Source organism: Puma concolor, chromosome C1 (genome assembly GCF_028749965.1).
Source record: "Puma concolor isolate L17-30 chromosome C1, mPumCon1.1.hap2, whole genome shotgun sequence".
Classification (NCBI taxonomy): Eukaryota; Metazoa; Chordata; class Mammalia; order Carnivora; family Felidae; genus Puma; species Puma concolor.
In genome coordinates, this window is record NC_141674.1 from 184,065,350 (window position 1) to 184,091,547 (window position 26,198).

A 26,198-nucleotide genomic window follows, 5' to 3' on the forward strand; every position below is an offset into this window, starting at 1 on the left:
TTTCCTAGCTCTGTTTAGGGACTTCAACTTGCCTGAAAATGAGAAACAGCAAAGTAAGCCTTTTGAAGTGTTTTCATTTTGAACAGCCAGAAATAAAAGCACAAGACCAAAGGTCAAGGGGAATTAGACAGTGAACCTGAAACGAATTTAATATGCTCTGTCTCCTCTTTAAACAGTGATCATTTGATTTTTCATGGAAAGCTGTTTGTGTTGGGCACCCTAAGTGTTTTTGCATGTTTAAGCATTTGGCTCTTTTTATTTAGACAGCTTGGAAGGAAGCAATGAGTGGCAGTGTTAATCTTGTCAGAGGTCACTTCTAATTATGGAGACCAAAATAAATTATAAATCCAGCGATTTTTGAAAACCATGTACGAGGCACTAATTGTTGTAATTTGGAGATTCAGGGCTATGCTACATTGCAATCGTCTGTGAAAATCTCAGGGTGCATGTGAGACTTTCTGGAGAGAGAAAATATAATTAGCACCTGTTTTAAGAACTGTGTTGACACCCCAAATTTCCCCAAATGACGCTTTGATATTTTCAACTTGTTTTCTTTGTATTCCCAATAGGACCTATAAAGTGCCTCAAACGCCTGGAGAACAATTTATTTTTCTGACCCAGGAGTATACATTTTCTCTCCAGATTAGCTAAAAGTCATCTGGACTGAGTTGTACAATGCAAAACCTTATTAACAATTAGCCAAACACAAACAACACTCACACTCCTAGAGAGTAAGAAAATGTAAGCCAAGAGAAACACAATCAAAGTGCAGGGCGTGCCAGTAAACCACACCTCACCAGCCAGACGTTCCACCCAAATCCTTTCCCTTTGGGATTGATTTCTATAGAGACCATCTCTCTGTTCCGCAAATAAAACTAGGCGTTGCTAGGAAACAGCCTGGCTTCTCAGGATCCAGCTAACGAGGGGTGGCTGCTTCCTACCAAGAGCTACAGGAGTCTGAATCTCTACCTGACATATGTGCTATTGTTAGGAACCCTAGATTCCCCGTGCACCTATGTCAGAGCCTGAGAGAGAATATTTTACTGTTTAGCCGTAACAGCCTTAAATTGGTGACGTCATTTGTACGCTGAAATTCTTTTCCCCATCCTGGCCTTGCATTTCCTCTTTTCTTTCAGCTTCTCCAAATGTATCCCCTCACCACTTTCACGTAAAATGCCCAAGAAAACGGTCTGGTATATATTCAGGTTACTTCATTTACTCATTTCATACATTCTTTCCCTCACATGATTGGTCCTATTAAACTTTTGAAAATTTCCGCAAGGCTTGGAGTTACTACTTTCAAAAATTTGGTATCAGATTTTTGTTGCTTTTATAAAACACAACCTGGTAGTCTTTAACTCTGGTGAAACTGTGCCGAGCACACTCCCGGGAGTAGTAACTACTGCAGTCGCCCACACACTCTCTCCTGCCCTCACAAACCGCTGATGTCCCTCCTTTTCCCTTCTGCATGTCAATACCACTTAGCAGCTCAGCATTAACAACAGGTACAGGTGACTTAAGCAAAGAGGGGAAGACTTTTTTCACGTGAAGCAAGAACTCTGCAGTGACAGTCCAAGCTCATCCTAACTTTCTGCTCTGTCATTCTTGGCTTTTACTCTTGACTGATGTCTTACGGTGGATACATGGGTGCACCAATGCAAGATCTCACGGCCTTTCGGCAGAGTCCCAGGTACAAGAGAAGGGGAAGTTTAATGACTCTACAGGAAGCTCTGGCTTTTCACTGGAAAAGGAAGCTCCCCCAAAGTCTTTCCTTTACATCTCACTGGCCAGGCCTGGCTCACCGCCCACTCCTACGCTAGTCACTGGTTGGATTGCCATATAAGTTTAAAACTTTCCTGAATCTGGGGAGGGCCTACCTGCTCTAGATGAATGGCTTGCTGCCTAACCCTCACCCTGTAAGGAAGAAGGATCTGGAAACAGCTGTCAGTTAAAAATGACAATGCTGCCACCTATCCCTCTCCACATGGGATGGCAAAGTCCCCACAGAAGTGAGGCTGCCTCCAGTCTAGAGGTCAGAATAGCCCATCTTAGCCTCAGGAGAAATGGCTATCTCTGCTTAAGGCCAGGTCTCTGTTCAGTCATTCTGAGGTCCCAGGGAAGTCAGGCTTTTCTTCTAAACACAGTCATGGCCCTTCAACTACAGAAATGAGCCATACTTAATGTCTTAGATGCTGGGACCTGGGCCTTTCAGAGTCATTGGTTGCAGAAGACCTTTTGAGACCAACAACATGCCCAAGCACACCAAGTTCTACACAAGTGCTATTTTTACTTGCAAATGTTAGTCTCCGTGTGCATCCCGGTCGCTCGAGAGGCCTGAGGGCTCCAGTGCTTGCCCTCTCTTCCCTGCCACGGACCTAAAACTATTAGAAGACATACTAAGAAGAACTAACAAACATACGGGACTTCCACTACCATTTATTAATGGGAAAATAAAATGAAACCGCTTACTCCCTACTGTCAATCAAAAGCACGGGGAAAACTTCTGCTTCAGGGCATAGGCCAATAATTAGTTCCAGACTGGCCTTCCCAGTGTAACCAACTGTAAAACTGTGAGGCAGTGGTTTGCAGACATTGCACAGCAGGTGGCTGAAGACAAAAATCCCAGAGACAAGAAAAACTCAGGAGGTGACTCTACGACCACCCACATCTCGGCCAGGTGACGACTTCCCAAGTGCAGCGCAGGGAGTTGGAGTCCTGGGAAGTTGTGACAAGCCGAGGATGCAGAGATCAACAGGCAGGGCACAGGAAAGGAAAGAGCTATGGAGGGGTGGAGGCCAGAAGTGCACATCGGGATGCCCCCCAGGCCTTTGGCTGATGTCTGCTCTGCGCATGTGCAGGGAAACACTACCAAGGCCTTCCAGAGAGCAGCTGCTACAGGGCTGACGGTGTGTTGAAGTTCCGTGAGGTCCAGCAGTGCTGGAGAACACGGGAGTTATGACCCAGCCGAAGAAAAAGAACACCTGATCATCATTCCAGGCATCTAGCTAAGACATCAGAAATGCTGCTTTGGAAGAAGTACTAGGCCTAACAAAGCCCTAACAAAATCCACAGGGGAGACCAAACTTAGAGGCTGAATCCCACATCCCATCAAGTTAGAAGTGCTGGGGAACCACACTGGGCTTTCCCCAGATCCATCCTAACGAGGTGGAAAATCATACCTAGAAAGTGCAAAGAAATAAATCTACCTACTGGATAAAAATTAACATTAAAGTAAAAAATTGTTGGGGTGCCTGAGCGACTCAGTCAGTTAAGTGCCTGACTCCCGATTTCAGCTCAGGTCAAGATCTCACAGTTGTGAGACGGAGCCCCAGGTCAGACTCCACACTGAGTATGCTTAAGATTCTCTCTCTGTCTCCCTCTGCCCCTCTCCCCGCTTCACTCTCACTTTCTCCCTCTCTCTCTTTCTCAAAAATAAATGAATGAATGAATAGATGAATAATAAAAATTGTTCCACAGAATTCAGATTTTTGACAACTTAGAACTCTCAGCAGCCAGTGTAAAATCAATAACTGCTAGATGTGCAAACAAACAAGAAAATGGGATCCACGGTCAGGGAATTACAGACGACAAAAACTGCCCCTTAGGGGGCCCAGACACTGGATTTAGCTGAGAATTTATTTTGGTTTTTTTTTTATTTTTTTTTTTAACGTTTATTTATTTTTGGGACAGAGAGAGACAGAGCATGAACGGGGGAGGAGCAGAGAGAGAGGGAGACACAGAATCCAAAACAGGCTCCAGGCTCCGAGCCATCAGCCCAGAGCCCGATGCAGGGCTCGAACTCACGGACCGCGAGATCGTGACCTGAGCTGAAGTCGGATGCTCAACCGACTGAGCCACCCAGGCGCCCCAAGGATTTAGCAGAGAATTTAAAGCAGCTACATTCAATTCAGTTCAATTCAAATAACTGAAGGAAAATATGGTCTGAATGAGTTAACATACTCATTAGAAATCTAATAAGATTAAGGGAATCTCGTAAGAAAAATAAAATCTATAAAAAGGGAAAGAAATGCAAATTCTATAAGTGAAAAGTAAAATTTTTAAATCCATTGGATGGGATTGACAACAGAATGAAAATGCAAAAATAAAGTTAGTGAACTTGAAGATAGGTACATATAAAAAAAACTCATATAAAAGAAAAAATAAAACAGTTTTGTGAAATCCAAAATGGTGAAGTTATATCAAAATCAAAAGAATTACTTCTAAAGTCACATCAAAACTATAACTTTTTCAGTGAATATAATAGATAGCAGATATAAAAATATAATTTTTAAAATCCTCCCTTCCTAATTTTGAATATATATATTTAAACACACTTGGGTAAAAATGCTGAACTCTGAAGACTTTTCCCTTTGTTTTGTTGTCATAAGAGGAAAATACAAAAATTCCTGAATTTTGTTTTTTTGCCATTTTAGATTTGTTATCCAGCATGATTAATAAGGAGTTGCATTAGTAATACAAATGAATTTATTTTAGTCAAATACAATTCTTTTTTGCTGAGAAACATCAATTTTAGTGGGCTTAACATTTTAATAAAATCTCTGAAAGGATGTTACTTTGCCTTAAATCAGAATTTGTCAATAGTGGCGCTAATAGATAACTGTTGTGGGAGGCTGTTCTGTAATACGCTCCAAGATGTATAGCAGCATCTCTGGTCTCCCATTCCCTACCCAACTGTGCCAACCAAAAATGTCTCCGAACATCACCAAATGTCCTGTAGGGGATAAAATCACCCCCGATTGAGGAGCACTGCCATAAATGATTAGGTCTTTTATTTCCCCCCTAATTTATTCATTAAAAAACAACAACAAAATGCTGGGCTTATAATCTACAGTGAAAGCAACAATGTCTTTCTATTAAAATACTCGATGTTGGGGCGTCTGTGTGGCTCAGTCGGTTAGGCATCCGACTTCAGCTCAGGTCACGATCTCGCGGTCCGTGAGTTCGAGCCCCGCGTCGGGCTCTGTGCTGATGGCTCAGAGCCTGGAGCCTGCTTCCGATTCTGTGTCTCCCTCTCTCTCTGCGCCTCCCCCGTTCATGCTCTGTCTCTCTCTGTCCCAAAAATAAATAAACGTTAAAAAAAAAATTTTTTTTAAATACTTGATGTTAAATTTTGAAAAGAATTCCCTTCATTGAGTGAAAAAGTTCCCCAACTTTAAGGATTTTGTTTGTTTGTTTGTTTGTTTGTTTGTTTTAGAGAGAGCACCTGTGTGTCAGGAAGAAGGGCAGAGGGAGAGAGGAAAAAAAAAACAAAACCTTAAGCAGACTCCATGCTCAGGACACAGTCTGACATGGGATTCGATCCCAGGGATCATGACCTGAGCTGAAATCAAGAGTTGGATGCTAATCCAGGCGTCCCATTATCACGTTTAATTTAGATTTTCTTTAAGCCTGGTTGACAGGTTTTGATTTTTGCTTTCAACAAAACAAATTTTATATTTTCTGGCATGTGCCATTCATCATTCGCTCACCTATGAATAACAGGTACAAATTAGCTAAATACAGCTGGGACATTTTTATGAAAACAAACAGCAACCTATTTCTAAGTCATTTATTAAGAGAATATGACACGTTCTTCACCTAACTGATCAAGCACACATCAGGAATTTTGATATAAAAAGACACCACAGACTGCAGGTTGTTCTTCATGGAATTCAATCTTTAGAAACTACAGAACATTTTCTCACATCAGTTATCTAAACCTAGACTTCTTTTCACTCAGTTCAAAAATATAGGTAAAAGCTAATACCCGCCTCCTCCCCAAAATGGGACTACTGCTCAAGGGCAATGTGAATTTTTCTTTCTTTAAAAGAAAACACTGTAAAATCTGCAGGTTCTGGCATTTAATCAGGGTAGAAATGTAACCACAAATTCATATCAGCAAAGGTATTTATCATTTTTTACTCTAATTTTTCTGGGGAAAAAAATTCCCAGAATTTGCTGAGTTTATTTGTATGTGGGCGATTTTTTTTTTTTTCCAGGAAAAAATACAAACTAGGATACTGTCAGAGTAAAAACATATGCTCTGCGTCACATGCAAGTCCATCTTATGTCACTCACCTATGTGATAAAGTCCAATCCAATCACTGGGGTCCACCTCCTCTTTAATGTCCCAGAAGATAATGAGGTTTTGGGCTTGCCCCAGCGTGTACTCATACATGCTGGCAGTCAAGCTGGAGCGGCTCTCAGAGGTCACCAGGTCTGTGTCGCTGTTTGCCCTCTGTAGGGTCATGTTCTCTGGCATGGAGCTCTGGGCGGCGAGGCTCTGAAGGTTCTCTGGGCTCAATGTGTACCGCATCTGGGGATTTCGACGCCGCACAAAAAGCAGGTGCTCCCGGGCTGAGCTGGCCATCCTGAGGTTAGCTTCCTACAAAGCTGCAAGAGACAGACAAGCACAAAGCATTAGTGCTACAATGCGAGGGAATTAGGTTTAAGCCTCCCAGACGTAAAGCCCTAAAGAGTGTTTATGAAAGCCCGGCCATGCAATAATCTTCTGCTGTCAAAATAAAACCTATTATTCTACTTGTCAACTGATGATGTCAGAAACAACTTCTATAGTCTGAGGTCACATGATGGCAAAGGCCATCACGCACCTGTGGCCCTTGATTTCACAGGGCACAGCCTCCCCCTGGCAATTAAGGACAAGCAGATTTCCCTACCAGTCCTTTTAGGTTTATCCTCTCCCAGACACCCCACCTTCAGGAATGGTCCTCTTTTCTTTCACCCCACCCCATATACTTATTTCTTGTGGAAATTAAATTTTAAAATAGCAAGACAGAAAATTGTGACACATGCTAAACACAGTTGAAATCTACCACTGAGCACAGGTTAACTTGGATCTGACACCAAAAGCAAAGGCAACCAAAGCAAAAATAAACAACTGGGACTTTATCAAACTAAAAAGTCTCTGAACAGCAAAAGAAACCAGGTCTGTTGAAGCTACACTGTCTTTAAAAGCAGGAACAGTGTATCAGTGGTGCTTATGTACGGTAAGGGAGGAGCTGACATGGAGAAAGGATGGAGGTTATCTGTATATTTCTTTAACAAACATTCACACAGTACTTATTCTTTCAAGTGATTCACAAACACATAGGTTATTTGTAAGACTTGTGTTTATAAATCAATAGCTGCACATGCTTAAACTTCACCCTGCCTCAATTATTAAATGGAGATGACTTTAAAGTACCATAAGATATTGCTGTAAGGATTAGAAAAATTGTGTTAGTCAGAGAAAGACAAAAATTGTACGATTTCACTCATATGAGGACTTTAAGAGACAAAACAGATGAACATAAGGGAAAGGAAACAAAAATAATATAAAAACAGGGAGGGGGACAAAACAGAAAAGACTCAAATATGGAGAACAAACTGAGGGTTACTGGAGGGGTTGTGGGAGGGGGGATGGGCTAAATGGGTAAGGGCATTAAGGAATCTACTCCTGAAATCATTGTTTCACTATATACTAATTTGGATGTAAATTTTAAAAAAATAAAATTTAAGAAAAAAAAGAAAAGAAAAATCTTAAGTGAGGGGGGCCTGGGTGGCTCAGTCAGTTGAGAACCCGACTTCAGCTCAGGTCATGATTGCACAGTTCACAGGCGTGAACCCCGCAATGGGCTGTATGCTGACAGTTCAAAGCCTGGAGCCTGCTTCAGATTATATGTCTCCCTTTCTCTCTGCTCCTCACCTGCTCATGCTCTGCCTCTCAAAAATAAATAAGCATTAAAAAATATTTTTAAGAAAAATCATACATGAAAGTGTTCAGTAAAAAGCAACTACTGTTATTTTTAGTAACAATATAATTACTGAATTAATTAATGCACGATTTACCTTGGAGTAGCTCCAAGGGTTGGGAGACAGTTAAGAGAAATCAAATGCTGAAGACTACCTTTTTACACAGGAAAAATTACTCTAAGTTCCGCCTCATGTTAGATGACCCCACGGAAAAAACAGTCCATTCTTCCCCTGCCTCCCTATTCAACATGGCTCCTGGCTCCCAGAAGCCAGAAATCAGCTACATATGGATACACAGCCCTTTGAGTTATAGCTTTTAACTCAACCACGTCTCTTAAATAATTGTTTCTACATTTAAAAAAATAATAATTCCAATTTCCAAACAATCCACTTAGGAAAGAACTTTGAGAGCCCCGCACCCACAAGCCAGGAACTGAGAGGTGAGATTAGAAGAACCTCGGGCACACAACAGAAAACAAGTCAGCTGGAACCTAAGACTGATAAGCAGGAGTCATTGCAGGGTCTCGAGCACAAGAGTCAAAACATTAAATATAAGTATGAGAAACTTAATCTGAGAGCCTCTGCAGGGCTGGTTGCAAAAGGAGGGTAACAGGAGGTAAACAAGTCAGAAGCTGATTAAGTGAGGAATCCAGCACTGAGTGCTGAAAAACGGATTTTAGTAACACAGAAGGGAAATATATCAATTGGGAATATTTCAAAGAGCGAGCCCAAAGATGTGGCAACAGAATGAATACAGGGGATCAAAGTGGGGAAAAATCAGGACTAAATTCTGGATTTTCAGTCCAAGCAGCAATAAAATCCCAGAAACATTGATGGGGCTAAGAAAATCAATACGATCTTCGGTGAGTTGGAAGTAAATGCAATATACCCAAGTCACTATGTCCCAAAGACTCTTGTGAAGGTGGGTCGAGTTCCTGGTTATTATGAAGCCAGGGATAAAAATAAATATTCAAATGCAAGTTTCTGCTTAATAATAGCCTTACTGTTTGTTAATTAAAATAAACTAAAATCGGGGCGCCTGGGTGGCGCAGTCGGTTAAGCGTCCGACTTCAGCCAGGTCACGATCTCGCGGTCTGTGAGTTCGAGCCCCGCGTCGGGCTCTGGGCTGATGGCTCAGAGCCTGGAGCCTGTTTCCAATTCTGTGTCTCCCTCTCTCTCTGCTCCTCCCCCGTTCATGCTCTGTCTCTCTCTGTCCCAAAAATAAATAAATGTTAAAAAAAAAATTAAAAAAAAAAAAATAAATAAACTAAAATCATCTCTAAAAGCCTTACTAGTCCAGGGTTTAAAAATCTCATTCAGGGGCGCCTGGGTGGCTCAGTCGGTTGAGCGGCCGACTTCGGCTCAGGTCATGATCTCGAGGTCCATGGGTTCAAGCCCCGCGTTGGGCTCTGTGCTGACAGTGCAGAGCCTGGAGCCTGTTTCAGATTCTGTGTCTCCCTCTCTCTGACCCTCCCCCGTTCATGCTCTGTCTCTCTCTGTCTCAAAAATAAATTTAAAAAAACGTTCAAAATAAATTTAAAAAAATAAAAAAGCCTCATTCAGATTTTATTTTGCATAACTTAGATCAATGGAAAAGAAAAAAAATTAGAATAGGGAATGCCCGGGGGGCTAAGTCAGTTGAGGATCCAACTCTTGATTCGGCTCAGGTCATGATCCCAGGGTCGTGGGATCAAGCCCTGCATTGGGCTCGCATGGAGCTTGCTTAAGATTCTCTCTCTCCCTCTCTCTCTGCCCCTCCCCCACTCACACACAAGTGAGTGCACTCTCTCTCTAAAATAAAATGAAATGAAATAAAATAAAATAAAATGCTCAGATTACGATGAGGGACAATAGTCCAAGCCTGTATTGGAAAATTTCATTTCTCCCCTATAGGAAAAGAAAAGTATATTTTAGAGTTCATGTTTCAACAGTAAATAAGATCAAACATCATGCAAAAATTCTCAAGGCTGCATGAAAATGAAAAACAACAAACCACTCTAAATATTATAGATACAATTTTCCTTTATAACTACCTTATTCAAAGCACTATTCCCACATGGGCAAATTAGCTACTGAAATGACAACGAATGGCTACTTTATATTTTTTCCTACTGAAATCTAAGAAGTCTTGACTTGCTTCTTGGTTTCATACCTATGCCTTATGCAATAAGAAAGACAAATTTTCTTCAGATAAGTATCCATGCTGTTCTGAAAAGCTTTACAGATAAAGCCAATGGAAGGGAAACTGATTAGTACCCACCATACTTATTACACAGAAAGCTGGTCCTTGGAAGCTCCTTAGACAATCCCTCCCTTGAGGAGCGCTGCTGCAGCTCTAGGTCCCATTCCCAAAGGACACAATGTAATATGATGAAGCACTCCTTAAACCCCGCCCCCTTCGATTTATGATGAGGTCTGCACTATGCTGCTCTCTCAGATAACGGACATCTGCTTAAACAACAGCTAAAAACAAAATCACTTTTCTTCCAGAGGTCAACAGAGATGTAATTACCAAGCAAATTGCAAAACACCTTAGTATATGACTTCATGTCCAAAAGCAGCAGATTTTGTGCAGAAGACAGAGACAGTAGCAGACGACAAATACATTAAGCAAGCATCTTTATTTAAAATATTTTTGCTCAAGAAACTGGAGGTGAATGTCAATTTACTGAATTTCACCTGAAGGGTAAGTACTGACAACATTCCATGTCAAACTAGAAATGCACCCTAGGATTTTAACTTCCTAGACTGTATACTGATAAACAAAGCTAGAACAACCTTGTTTAACCATTCAAATTCCAAAAAATAAAAACAAAAACACATAAACACACACACACACACACACACACACACACACACACCTACTCAACTATACTATGCTTTAAACTCCGTGTGTGTTTTACTATATAAATGAGGGAAACAAAGGGCAAAAAGATGTCAAGAGACACTAAAGAAAATATAATTAGCCTGCAATAAGCAGAGATGTGAGAAACCTAGGAAGAGAAATCAGCCACCCAGCAGACCCGCCAGGCCAGTTGACACAGGAAATGAAGAAAGTCATCACCAAATTCCCAACTACAGATCTCTCCCAGTGGATTTCCACCATACCTGCTGCTAAAAGAAAGCAATCATAGTCATCACTCAGTGTTTATCCTACATAATCATAACCCCAATACTCAGCTTACTCAGCAAGAATGTTCTAGTAAGGTGATTAATACCAGAAAATCCCTGCTACAACACTTGTCAGTAAGTGCTCCCAGGACTCCAGGGTATTTGACAGAGAGCCTCGGCTGACTCAAGCTGCCTGCCTCTCACTTCCTCTTCTCAGGGGGAGAAGTATCAGAAAATGCAATTTACCCTCCAGGCTCCTGCTCTTTAGAAAAAGCCTGTCCTTCTCACAGTTTCACCAAATAATATGTTAGGATCCACAACATAAAAATAGTCCACATGTCAGTTTGGAAAAGGAATGTACACAAATGGGAAGAAATCACTTTAAGTTCCAAAACCTTTTAATTTTTAAAATTTTTTAATGTTTATTTATTATTGAGAGAGAGCGTGAGTGGGAGAGGGGCAGAGAGAGAGGGAGACACAGAATCTGAAGCAGGCTCCAGGCTCTGAGCTGTCAGCACAGAGGCTGACACAGAGCTCGAACTCATGAACCATGAGATCATGACCTGAGCCCAAGTTGGACACCTAACCGAGCCACCCAGACACCTCAAAAAGCTTTTATTTTTTTATTTTTTTTTAACGTTTATTTATTTTTGAGACAGAGAGAGACAGAGCATGAACAGGGGAGGGGCAGAGAGAGAGGGAGACACAGAATCTGAAACAGGCTCCAGGCTCGGAGCTGTCAGCACAGAGCCCGACTCAGGGCTCGAACTCACAGACCGTGAGATCATGACCTGAGCCGAAGTCGAACGCTTACCCGACCAAGCCACCCAGACGCCCCCCAAAAAGCTTTTAATCTTAAAGACTGAGTCCAACAGTGCATTCAAGATGTTGTTTTAACCTTCAATTGCTGAATATACGAGATAAATAAGAGAAAATCATTACGATTTGGTTCAACTCTTTGGAGTTCCTTAAATTCAATAAGGTTTTTAATTCAACTACTAAATTTTCTTTTGTAGATGTGAATAGATAATTCCCAAAAGGAAAAAGTTAAATAATTGATAATTACATATCAAAAAACAAATATTTTAAATATGAGATGTAATTTTTTATCCATTAAAATGTCCAGTTTGAAAACTAACATAGGGGCGCCTCGGTGACTCAGTCGGTTAAGCGTCCGACTTCAGCTCAGGTCACGATTGCACGGTTCGTGAGTTTCAGCTCTGCATTGGGTTCTGTACTGACAGCTCAGAGCCTGGAGCCTGCTTCAGATTCTGTGTCTCCTACTCTCTGACCCTCCCCTGTTCGTGCTCCGTCTCTGTCTGTCTGTCTGCCTGTCTGTCTGTCTCTCTATCTCAAAAATAAATAAATCTTTTACAAAAAATTATTTTTAAAAAAGAAAACTAACAGTACTCAGACGTGCAGGTGCAGTGAGACGTCTCACAAAGCTTGCTGGCACCCTGGGAGAACGAAAGGCATCCAGACCAAAAGTGAAGGCAGCTTCCTCAGAAAAAGGGGAATGGTTGTAACTAGAAGAAGAGGAAACGAATGCTGGACAAAAATAAAGGAGAAAGAAAAATGAAAGTAACACAATATGAGCACCCAAATGACAGACCCTTACATATGTAACCAGAGAAGAATATAGGATCGGATAGCAAGTATGGGAAGAAGAAAGGCAACAACTTTACTCATGTACCTCAAAAGTTGATTGTAGATTGTAACAAGTCCCTTACTGGAATGATATTCAATTGGCATGGATATCAACTTTTTATTTTATTTTTTTAAGTTTATTTATTTAGAGAGAGAGAGCACGCACGCAAGAGCACACACGCACCAGTGGGGTAGGGGCAGAGAGAGAGGGTGGGAGAAAATCCCAAGCAGGCTCCGCACTGCCCAACATGGGGCTCGATCTCACGAACTGTGAGATCATGACCTGAGGCAAAACCAAGAGTCAGACGCTTAACTGTCTGAGCCACCCAGGTGCCCCTGATTTTTTAAAACACTAATCTATATTTTTAAAATTCTATTAAATTAAGACGAGTAAAACTTCGAGTCGTTTTCTTTTTTTTATTTTATTTTATTTTTTTAACATTTATTTATTTTTGAGACAGAGAGAGATAAAGCATGAACCGGGGAGTAGCAGAGAGAGAGGGAGACACAGAATCTGAAACCGGCTCCAGGCTCTGAGCTGTCAGCACAGAGCCCGACGCGGGGCTTGAACTCACAGACCATGAGATCATGGCCTGAGCCGAAGTTGGACGCTTAACCGACCAAGCCACCCAGGCGCCCCTCAAGAGTCATTTTCAAACATTATGCCAAATTAGAAAAAATGGGAATCAAAACTTCATGTATTTTCAATGCCTTTTTAAAATGCCAACCTATTTTTCAGTAAATACACATGAAGTTCTACAGTCTAAACATTTCTTTAAAAAAAGAAAAAAGCCTTTGCTTGTATATCAAGCACTTTTGGTGGTTTGCTTATCTGTTGACAAATATCGATGGTTTGAGTGCAGGAAGTGGAATCAATTCATTTTAAAGTCATCTCTTTTGAAAGATATTAAACTTCTACTCCCTGAACATCCCTAGGGCGAAAGATGTCTTTTTTTTTTTCCGCATGGAATACACCTCAAAACAACATCTTTAGCTGAAGCTGCAGATAATTACCAATTGTTGGTAAGTGGAATTCAGATATTAAACATTCTGCATCACTTTGTGGTGGCTGGAACACATTTTCGTGGGAAAGTTTTCCTTGCAATGCAAACCGCAAAACATAAGCTTCTAGTTACTGATTGTCCAAAGCTGCTAGAAAAGACAATCGACTGTATTCCATAAAACACCCAGAGGTCATAACTAGAAACACTAGTAATGGCTGCAGGTACTCTGCACTCCACAGAGCACATTTTTTAAGGCTTAATGCCTCTCTCTTTCCATTCCCACCAGCACAGCAGGACTAAGCCAAGTTCGTGTCAGATCCTATCCAGACAGTCACTTCTCAGCAGGCCTCTCTGACTCTGGTGTTTTCTGCCACCCTGCAGCACTCCTTCAATGACAGCACTCCTGATCAAGGAACATAATTACAGGTCCAGGACGGAAGCAAACAAAGAGGCAGGGGTGGGACCAAGTCTACGCAGGGAGAGCAGGGCAGGCCTCTCACAGGGAGTAACGTTTAGGCTGATAAAGCTGAAACCTGAAGGGTGGATTTCTTTATACTTCCTCTTTTTTTTCTAATATAATTTATTGTCAAACTGGCTAACATACAGTGTGTAAAGTGTGCTCTTGGTTTTTGGGGTAGATTCCTGTGGTTCATCGCTTACGTACCACACCCAGTGCGCATCCCAACAAGTGCCCTCCTCAATGCCCATCACCCGTTTTGCCCTGTCCCCCACCCCCCCCCATCCACCCTCAGTTTGTTCTCTGTATTTGTCTCTTATGGTTTGCCTCCCTCCCTCTCTGTGTCTGACTATTTTTTTCCCCTTCCCTTCCCTTATGGTCTTCTGTTTCTTTATACTTCCCTAAATAAACGCATGAAAAAGTCGCATACAGGCTTTCTCCCTGAGAACTCATCTATTCTGCTAAGCATGAAATTGCTCAGCATTCTTGGCAGTGTCCATGCCATTCTCTCCACCTACTGCATCCACCCACGTTCAAGGCCTGGAGACCACCCTTCTTGAAGAAAACCCAGCCAGAAGGCAACTCTCCTACTATTGAATCCCACGGGCCTTTTTTTTCTTTTAGAGAGAGCATGAACAGGGTAGAGGAGCAGAGGGAGAGACAGAATCTTAAGCAGCCTTCACATTCAGTGCACAGCCGGATGCAGGGCTCTATCCCCCAACCCTGGGAGATCATGACCTGAGCAGAAACCAAGAGTCAGATGCTCAACCGGCTGAGCCACCCAGGCGCCCCTCCCACAGCCTTTTTACATTCCTATCCTCTGTACCTCACAACGCCTCAGAGTCTGAGCATGAAGATTCAGGTCTTCCTCTGCCAGACTATAAACTCTCCGAGGACAATTTCTATTTCTCTTGCATGTTATATCCTCAGCAAAATAGTAAGTGTTCAGTAAATGTTTTTCAAATAAATGAGTGGATGTAGTTAACTCTCACTAATGAGGAAAGAAGAATTTGAAAGGACCAAATCAATAGTAGGAGCACACGTGGACTTTTCTTTAGAATTTAGCCAGGCATTCAAAAAAGGATTTATTAAGTCAAGTGCCTACTCTATGCTGAAAAGTACAAGATAAGGTCATGCTATCCAATGGAAAGAAATAAAAACCAATCAACCTACATGAAAGAAATAGAGAACAACTCCCTCCTATATTATAAGGTGTAAGTGCAGAAGTCAGTAAGAATTCACTGCAGAGACTGCAGTGTTTAAGAAAAGCCTAATGAGAAAAATTGAGCTGAACTTTGAAAGATATGGAACAGGCCATGGAAATGTGGAGTGAATTCTAAGTCAAAGAAAGAATCCAATTCAAAAATGGGAAGATAGGAATTAGCTTTCAGTGGCTTCAGTCTGATCCAAACCACTATCATCTGTCCTCTGAATAAATAATCATCTCCTTTGGGCACCTGGATGGCTCAGTCGGTTGAGCATCCGACTCTTGATTTTGGCTCAGGTATGATCTCACGGTTCATGGGTTCAAGCCCCTCATTAGGCTCTTCACTGACAGCGCAGAGCCTGCTTGGGATTCTCTGTCTCCCTCTCTCTCTCCCCTCCCCTGCTCACTTGCTGTCTTTCTCAAAATAAATAAGTAAACCTTAAAAACAAAACAAAACAAAAACCCATCTCGTTCATTGCTCCTATCCTCGATTTCTTGCTGTCTATTCTCGAAACATCAACCAGAATGATTTTTTTCAAATGGAAGTCAGATCATTTGCTCTCTACCCAAAACCCTCCAAGGGCCCCCATTTCACTTAGAATGAAAGCCAAATCCCATATAATGGTCTACAAGGACACATGATCTGGTCCTCTCTGACTTCATCTACCACCATGGCCACCCATGCTCATGCCATCCTATTCCCACTGCAGCTCCTGGAAGGTACCAGCTATACTGTACCACAGGGCCTTTGCATCTACTGTTTCCTTTACCACAGAAGCTCTTCTCTTCAATATCCACATGGCTCATTTTGCTACCCCTTCACATTTTTACCAAATGCCACCCTCTCAGTAGGACCTTCCCAGACCACTCCATGTAAAATTTCAATTGCCTCAGCACTACACTTTCCCTGCTTTATTTTTCCTCCATAGCACTTTCACATCCTAATATCCAGTATAAATCATTAATATCTCTCCAGTGTCTAGTGTCTCTCCCCACTACAATGTATGCTTCATGAAGACTCGGAAATGAGACAGATGTCACCTCTAAGTTGGCAAATATATTTAGACCTTTTTTTCAGCAGAGTACCAAGAACAACGTCCATTCAATGACATGATCAACTGTTGTTTTTAACTTTCCAGGTGATACGCCACCACACTAAGTTTTCTAACGGAAGCAATTTCACTGGCACCTGCAATAGTTGTGGGCACAAGCTGCCAACATACAGGTTAAATTTCAAAGTCTGAGATTACCAACTGATGCTTCCTGTTATCACCGAGGTTAACAAATGCACCTCAGAAAGAAAAAGGGAAATGAGATATAATCAAACAACAAGGAATAATCATGTTAGAGAGGGGAGTCACATGTAAGTCATAAATACAGAGTGCTAAACTGACCTGATTGTTCATACCAGCAACCTCCCGCGCCTGCTATGTGTGAGGCATTGTTCTAGCTCCAGGGAAACAGACGAAACAGACTCTATTCTCAAGGAACGTAAAGTCTTAAGACTAGAAAAAAGAACTAATTTAAAATAATAATTAATAAACCACCCAACATCCAAGATTCCCAGTGGTTTGCAGAATCATCTGGAAGAACCAACAAATTTAATGAACATCAAGGTGCAGCATATGGAGAAGGAAACTGTTCTGCTCAGCATCATGATCCTGAGCAAGGATTAATCTTGATTAATCTCGATTCAAGTATTAGGATACAAAATGTTTGAAACCTTTCCCAAAAGAACTACCTACATTTTCACGGTACTACTGTTTTCAAATTCTTTTGACAAAAAAAAAATGATCTTTTTACCTAGGTATTCATTATCGAGCTCCACTCTATTAAGGAGCCGAGGAGAAAGCAAAACAGTTCACAAAACAATGAGCTGAAGACTTTTTAAATTCATCCCCATTCAACTACTTCTTCCCTGCAATGATAGAGTTGATCCCTGCCAATCACATCTGTCAGTCAGTCACTCACGGAGCCTCAGATGTTCCAAGAATAAACTGACTGAAAAGAGAAACTGCATGAACTAGTGAGAGATTCAGGAATTCATAAAAGTCAATGAAAGAGATTTTGAATAACTTCTTGAAGCACATGCAAAACCACTGATTAAAAAGGGTCTGGCGAAGTTAGAAGAGTTGACAAGTGAAGGCGGAAAAAATTAAGAGCAATTTGAATGTCACAGGATTAAACACAGGCTGTGGGAAAGTCGACAGAGCCCTGGCAGTTTTTGTAGTAAGACTTTCACAGTTGTGGTAAGAAACACACATATTACATTGTGCTATCATACAATTTCCTTGAAAAAATTAACTCCCCTCAACTTCAAAAATGTCAACGCTTTCATTTGTTCTTTTTTCCTTCTAATAATTAGTTCATATTTGTGACTAAATCTAAATTTTGTTGTATGCAAGATAAACTGATACCCATAATTTGAACTTTTCCTTGTCCAGATCAAACCTTTCTCCCCCTATTTACTACAAAAATTGGCTTCCCATTATGAACAGATTCACTTTATTTTTTTTTCTTATATTTATTTTTGAGAGAGAGCAGGGGAGGGACAGAGAGAGGGAGAGATCGAATCCCAAGCAGGCTCCACACTGACAGCACAGAGCCTGACACAGAACTTAAACCCACGAACCGTGAGATGGTGACCTGAGCCAAAATCAAGAGTCAGACGCTTAACCGACTGAGCCACCCAGACGCCCCTGAACAGATTCACCTTAAAAGGCCTGCTTTTCTGACACCTCCTGTGTACCCTCTGCCCCCACCCTCAACCCCATGTTATTTCCACAGCTACCCTATGATGGAGCTGTAATTCTAGATTTGATTTCCAGATGAGAGCACCAAGCGAGTGGGTGACACAGCTGAGATCCACACTTAGGTCCTTAAAGCCTGCTTCTCTGACCATATATCACAGCTCCCTATAGCTTCTATACCTAGGCCACATCATGTGGTACCTAGGGTTACCCATAAAATTGGGGGATGGGAAGATAAAATCATCTATTTACAGGGTTTAAAGTCAATGTCCTGAAGGCAGGTGCCAAACAGCCTCCCACTGCCAAAACAGAGCTTCTGAGTTACCAGAAATGCCTTGCCTTCTCCCCAGCCTTCTGGTTCTCATTTTTGGTCCATCTACTGTAAGCTTTGCAGGCAGAGAAAGTCTTTATTTATTTATTTGTTTGTTTGTTTGTTATGAGCCACAGATTTATTATAAGTTGATAAGTAGCAATTTCCCTCCCTCAGGACATTCTCCATGGGCTCTGACAACTTTTTAATGTGCAGGTGTATGTAACAGAGATCTGAAAGAGTGGCTTTGCCAATGCGGGCAACCCTTCCAGCACAGGACTCGGGTAAGTCCCATCCTTTGTCTTTCTCTTCTCACCCATCCATTTTTTAAAGAATAATGAATATATACTTAGAGGGTTCCTTGCATAAGGAGTTGCCCTACAAAACACGGTATTAGCCAGAGAGAGGCAAGAAAGAGAGATAAGAAAAATACTGGGGGGGGGGGGGGGTGAGAGGGTAGGGAGAGAGGGCAGGGGAGAATGGGGGGGGGTTAGAGATCAAAATACACAAACTTCCAATTATAAGATGAACAAGTTCTTGTGATCTAATGGCGATTATAGTTAACAATACTGTATTATATGCTTAACGGTTGCTAAGAGTGTAGATCTTAAATGTTTTCATCACAAGAAGAAATCGAAATTGGGGCTCCTGGGTGGCTCAGTCAGTTAAGCATCCGACTTCGGCTCAGGTCGTGATCTCGCAGTCTGTGAGTTCGAGCCCCGCGTCGGGCTCTGTGTTGACTGCTTGGAGTCCGGAGACGGTTTCAGATTCTGTGTCTCCCTCTCTCTCTCTCTGACCCTCCCCCGTTCATGCTCTGTCTCTCTCTGTCTCAAAAATAAATAAAGGTTAAAAAAAAAAAGAAGAAGAAATTGAAATTATGTGATGTGATCGAGATGTTAGCTAACACTACAGGGGTAATCACTGTGCAATATATGTGTATCAACTCACCACGTTTTACCCCTTAAACTTACACAATGCTGTGTGTCAGTTATCTCAGTAAAGCTAGAGCTGGGGAAAAGACCAAAGGAAAAAGACTGTGGGTGTCAGGTATGGAAAGCATTTTTTTTCTGGAAGATTAGGGTTAGGAAGAAAATGGGAGAAGCAGCTACCAGGAATATGGAATCCAAGAGAACATGTTAAACTACCATTTTCTAGACCCCAACCCAAATCTACTAATCCTAACCTACCTGTGAGGCAGGGCTCAGACATCAGATTTTTAATATATTCCCGTTAACGTTGTTAAATGCTGAAATTTGAAAACTGCTAACATAAGAAATCACCAGTTAGTATCTCTATATAGTCCCATGTTAGCCCAAATAACTTAGATACCATCGTCCCAAGTACATCCAAGTTTATTAAATTAAATTTAAAAGAACCAAAAGTCAACCGAGAGACTTCAGTCTTCGGAAAATTTTCTGGATTCTATTTTCCATAAAATTTAGACTGACATAATTATTTACACTTAATAACAATTTAAATAACACAAGGCTTTATGTATCCCCATCCTTATTCCACACACAAAAAAATACATGACATGTTGCCACAGGACATTCAATAAGCTGAAAAGAAGCAAGCCAAAACAGCAAGGGAAAGCAAGCCAAGGAGTAAAGTTTATACCCAGGACTTGTGCCATTCAGCACGGCTCAGATACTAGAAATAGGTCATTAATTTGTCTCTGAACTTTCTAGCATCACACAGACTCCTTAGTCTTCATGGTACTATGAAGTTATTATTCTGCATTCTTCTATCTACATGAAGTATGACAGTGCTGTTATATTACCATTTTCATGACATCTCATTGGCTTAACAAAAACAGCTCCAATTCAGGCACATTCGCACATAGCTCTACAATGGTCTACAATGTGTTATCCAAGAGTTACCAGCCACGTGTGGCTATAGGGCATCTGAAATAGGGCTAGTCCAAATTGAGATATGCTGTAAGTATAAAATACACACCAGATTTTAAAAACTTAGTACCCCCCCAAAAAGTAAAATATCTCATTAGTAAGTTTTTATATTGATTACATATTGAAATGATAGTATTTTAGGTATATTGGGTTAAATTACATAGATCTAAAACAAATCTCACCCGTTCTTTTTACCTTTCTCAGGGTGGCTCCTAAAAACATTAACATGAATGGTTCGCATTATACTTCTACTGGAATGGTACTGGTCTAGTAGCTATACTCCAGTTAAACTCAAGAATAAAATTTAGACTTAAATTTTATAGCTTAGAGCAATAACTAGACTTCATATCTCTAAGCAAGTCTTGGTGAATGTAACTTCTTATAAATGAGTTTTCCATAAGTTCAAGATAATGTCCACTAACAGAAATCTGACCTTGAATATTAGACACAAGTGACTAGGGGCAAAGCCTCTGGGAAGGGTCTCATTCTTTTACAAATATGAAGGAAGCTGACCAACACATGTGCCCACACAAAAGGCCACTCCTCTCTTGCATGGAGGTAGGATCACTTCTGGGCAAGATCTTCCCCAGAAAACAATTCTGGGCCCTGTCTATGCATAGCCAAATGAGTGACTGATCCCAAAGCTCTAAGGAAAAAACATGGGCCCCATGTTTTCATGGGCCTGGTATATTTTCAGAGCAGAGCTTATCAGTGGGCCACTGTCCAGTGAGATAATCCTATGATTTCAGCAAATCAATCCCAAGACTAAGCCTCATCCACAAGGACCATTGAGAATTCATGATGAAACTGTAGCCTCCAATGAAAACTAGTTTATTTTCTGGTAAATCTGCTTTTAATGGTAATTAGTTATGTTCTAAGTAATATGTTCAGGGAACTCAGCAAGACCTGTATATGTATTCACTCTGCCTTCAAAACCATGTAACCAAATTAACCCACTCATACAAGAGAGAAAGGGGTAGGCTCTATTCTTTTTTAAGAAAACAGACTTTTATGAATTGAAAGCATCTAATCACTGAGGGTTTGGGGTTCCCTGCAAAAAACTAGTTGTAATTCTTCTTTTACATCATAGAAGTTTAGGGTCCCTCACTGGAGTGATGCTAAAATTTGCCAGGCAATTACTTCTAAAGAGGACTTTGAAAGAATCTTGCCAACTAAATTAGTTTTAAGCACATGTGCTCAAAGTGTAAATAAAAAAGAAACTGTCCAAAGTGTTTTAGTATCAGCCAAGTCTAAACCCAGGGTAGGGGTGTGCAACAAAGCATAAGCTTTGGGAGATTTTTTACATCAAACTAAGATTGAAGAAGAAAGGGACATTCTAATCAGGATCTGCATATATAATCATGAAACAAAAATCTGACCTGACAAAAGATTCCTGATTATTAATGATATTTGTTGATTTTAAATGCAGCTTTAAAATGTCATCTGCTCTAATGTTCACTAATAGCTTATATCTAGTTACTCTGAGTTCTATTTTTATGTAAATTAGGTTATGGAAAAATCAGGTTTAAATAAGGAAGCTCAAGCCAACAAGGGTGGCTCTGCAGTTTAGAGTGCTTGCAAAGCTCACGAGCCCCACCTAATGACGGCACACCCAGGACTCTGGAGTAGTCTGGGTGCAGGAATACATAACTGGAAGTTGAAACTTCAGAAACAAAATTGTGACATGGCTCACATTCAGAAAGCATGAAACCAACGATCAAACTTACCAACCTAATTGTATCACAGGAGAAAGGAGTTGAGGAAATAAGAAAAATAAATACTTTTTAGGGTTTTCTTCCAACAATAAAGATAATATATACCATCATAAAATTTCAAAACAGATGTGAAAAGATAAAGAAGGAGGTAAATATCATCCATAATGCCACCACTCAGAGATGCCAGCCCACTGCAGTCTGGTCTATAAATGCATGCATTGCTATTTAAACGTATAAATAAGATGAGATCATACTACAGAGTACAGACTGTTTTGTAACCTACTCTTTTTCATGCAAAATGTAATTGGGGGCATTATTATTAATAAACATAGCACCACGCCGTCCTTTTAAAATAGTCACATGGCATTCCATGGTGTGACATCGCATAATTTAAACAATGTCCTCAAGATGGTCATGTAATTATTGCTATAAATCACATTGTAAACATATCCTCATACATTCATTATTGCACATTTGCCTGATTATTTCCTTAGGATAATTCTCAGAAGTGGAGTTGCCGGGTCATAAGGTGTTGACAAGTGTTACCAGAGTGCCACTTAGAAAGAAGTTGAAGTGAATATTCCCCATACGTGCAGTATAGGGAAGGCAGCTACTTCATTCTTGATACCTTCACCAACACTGAATGTTATCAATCTCTGCAAGCAGGTTAACGGCTAAGAAAACAGGTTCTAGAGCTAGAATTCTATAGCCTTGGTTCAAAGCCTAGGTATGCTATGGACTAGCTCTTGGGAAAGTTAGTCAACATTTCTGTAGATTTCTGTAAAACAGGGATTGTATCATTATACCTACCACAGAGGTTACTTTTTTTTTTTTTAATGTTTATTTATTTTTGAGACAGAGAGAGAGAGACAGAGCATGAACAGGGGAGGGTCAGAGAGAGAGGGAGACACAGAACCCGAAGCAGGCTCCAGGCTCTGAGCTGTCAGCACAGAGCTTGATGCAGGGCTCAAACTCACAGACTGTGAGATCATGACCTGGGCTGGAGTCAGATGCTTAACCGACTGAGCCACCCAGGTGCCCCCCACAGAGGTTACTTTTAAGGATTAAACGAGTTACTACAACACCTGATACACAGTAAGTACTCAATAAAAATTTGCTCTTATTATATTCAATAGTACCCATCTGAGAGGTAAAAACAAATTTCACTTTTGTTTAATTTGTATTTACTCAATTCTTACTGGGATTAAACATAGGCCACCTTATTTAATTTTTATAAGTGATTTTACTTTCCTTGGCCTTTTTTTAAGTAGTCAACCATACCATTTACAAATATCTGTACATTCCTGATTTATTTTTCCAGGATAATTGCACGGGTTAGAATTTCTAAAACAAAGGTGAAAATATTAGTGGTCACAAATATCTTTATCTCATTCATGATTTTATAGTAATAGAAGCTTTTTAAAGTATTTCAAAATTCAAAATTAGAAAATGTGATAGCAACTTTTTCTACACATTTTCTTAGAAAGTACTCTTTAAATATAAATTCTGCATTGTTTCTAAATTGTGGCATTCTTCTGGGGAAAAGTCTTTTTTTTACATTTTAACCTGAAATGAGCTTTATTAATTAAATTCGCACATACTTTGAGTAAAGAACACAGTATACTTAACACTAAGAATGTAAAGTAAAAAATAAAAATTATTATATTACTTGATTTGTGAAGCAAAAGAAATTTGAAAGACAACAATGTAGTTTGTCTAATGATCCAAAATCAATTATTTTTGTTAAAGAAATAAATCTGATAAATAACACAAAAAGTTTGAACCACCATTTGCAGCCAGAAATATAAAGCCCTTTAATTTTAAACAGCTACAATTTGATATAGTATTTTTACTCCTTGTGTTTTCATCCAAAAACAGCATATAAATTTCCAAAGAATGACTCCATTTCTCACAATTCACCCTCCCTTACTTGTACCCTCTGAAAAGGAGCCTGTATTATTTCTAGATATAAAAGCCCTCAGTACATATTAAGGTCCTAGTTGCTAATCCCCAAAATGAGGGATACTCAAGTCACAGAACAGTTAGCTTGTTTTTTAAAAATTAAACAACAGAAAAGACACGGTGCTAAAACCCTATAATAAATCAAATATTCTGGAAGATCTTCCCTAAGTCTTAACAAATACATAAGCCTGCTTGCTGACTGCCTGGGGTCTATAACCCTAGAGACTAAATTGTAAGGTAGAATAATAACATATTAACTGAGCATTTGAAATGTGCTAGACCCTAGGTTATGATCTTGTGCTGCCCACATCATCTCCTATCACCCATTTTACCTTCCCCCAACAAGGAAAATATTGCCACCCCACTGGCTGCACATTGCCTTTGCCACACAGAGTCTTCCAAAAGCACTCTATAAACAGATTGCAAATGGTTCTTTGGGAGTCATTACTGACCAGCTGCCTCTGAAGAAAAGCAGGAGACATTTCAGGGCTCCAGGCGTTGCAGACATAGTTTGAACTTGGGCTGGTGAAAGACTGATGATCACTTGAGATCACAACAATCAGCAAATAAGAGTAACCATATCCCAGCATGCGGGAGAAGTAAAATGACACTTAAGTATGACCAGATGGCCTTCCCATTTACCCTTCGGGGACACTTTCCTTGAAGAAGACTGAGCGTGGCTAAGAAGCTCTGGATTTATTTTTCCACAGAATGTAAAATAAGGGGAGTTTACCAGGCAAAACACACTAATCCAACAAACTAGCCCTTGGAGTAGTTACAGCACTTTTCACTAAAAATACACTTCAAATTTAATTGTCCTGATTCTTTAATATACCAATACATATAAAATATGTATGGACTACTCATTTGGAAGAGCCAAAAGATTTCTAAATAATAGGTTTATTGGTTATATATACTTATACTCATTATTCATATTCCTATAAAAAGCTCCAAGCATGGGCACCTGGGTGGCTCAGTCGGTTAAGCGTCCGACTTCGGCTCAGGTCACGATCTCACGGTCCGTGAGTTCGAGCCCCACGTCGGGCTCTGTGCTGACAGCGCAGAGCCTGAAGCCTGTTTCGGATTCTGTGTCTCCCTCTCTCTCTGACCCTCCCCATTCATGTTCTGTCTCTCTCTGTCTCAAAAATAAATAAACGTTAAAAAAAAAAAAAAAAAAAAAAAAACCTCCAAGCAAAGAAGAAATACTCAAATAAAGCCTAAGAAATAGAAATCATCTGAAAGAGCACCAATAGTGCCTAATGCAGAGATACAGTATGGAATCAAGAAATGAAATTTTAAATGTTGAACAGCTGACATGCTTGGTAAGACACTAGATACATCAGTCTCTACTCTGATTTCATAAAGCCTTGATCATGTCAAGTTCCAAGTATTGACCACTGCTTCATTTTTACCCAGAATTTTACAACTAGAAGGTCTTCCAGAGAGAATCTAGTCCAATTCTTTAATTTTTCAGTGATAACGCCAACTGACTTTCTAGTTGTTGTATGATTTCTCGTTGCAAGGTCACACAGTTTGTAATAAACAGACTTAGAATTATGGCCCAGATTTCTCAACTACATGCTTCACTACACGGTATCTTCCCTCCCAACTATGTTTCATGTAAAGTCACCTTGTAGAGTTGTTCAATGTGTGCACATATAAAAAATCTTTTGAAAGACTTTCTTCTTAAAAAATTTATACTTTTTAAGAATGTGGATATCTATCTACAGAATAATACGTTCTACAAACCAGGTCAGAGAATTGAGAAATAGTATCAATTGATTATCTCAACTTACTCACAACATTGTCCTATTCCGGACACTTCTATTAACTATTGACCGTACTCTCACATATTTCAATAAAATATGTGGTGTCTGATCCAAAGAATCAAAAGGGGTAGCGCCCATAATTCTTTAAATCCACCACAGTGGTATATACTGGGAGCTGTTTCTCTTTCCTCTGCCCTCTACCAGTTCCATTATATTATACACTTGAGTCAACCCAGTCTCTGACAGTGAAAGATCTTGTAAGGCTGGCAGTCTCTGGTTTGACCTATTACATGCCACCAATGGGCAAAAATGTGTGACTTGGCATTGCTAGGTGCTGAAACAAATGATACAAAACTCTAAAAAGCTCCAGAGCAAAAACTATAAAACCAGGTGATAAAGATAACAAGAATGTGAACACACTGACCCGCTAAGTACTAGGTATTATTAAGTACTAGGTATTCATTAAGCATTTATTTTATGTCCAGAACCATGTTAGGTGCTGCAGAATATAGACAAAAAGGAAAGACATGTTCCTAGAAGCTTGCAGTCCAGTTGGGGAGACAACATCACAAGAACAACAAATAGCATGGGACTACAAAAATTAAAT

The 26,198-nt window shown here is 40.3% G+C and overlaps 1 protein-coding gene across 5 annotated transcripts in view; it reads right to left on the reverse strand.

Moving 5' to 3' along the window:
• The window catches only part of HECW2 (HECT, C2 and WW domain containing E3 ubiquitin protein ligase 2), a 369,345-nt gene that overhangs the window by 228,220 nt on the left and 114,927 nt on the right, over nt 1–26,198 (reverse strand). For all 5 annotated transcript variants that reach the window (XM_086719188.1, XM_086719186.1, XM_086719189.1 and 2 more), the window contains exon 2: nt 6,079–6,393. In XM_086719188.1, the coding sequence (XP_086575314.1) occupies nt 6,079–6,370 (292 nt within the window). In that variant the 5' untranslated portion in view covers nt 6,371–6,393. The remainder of the gene's footprint in view (nt 1–6,078; nt 6,394–26,198) is intronic.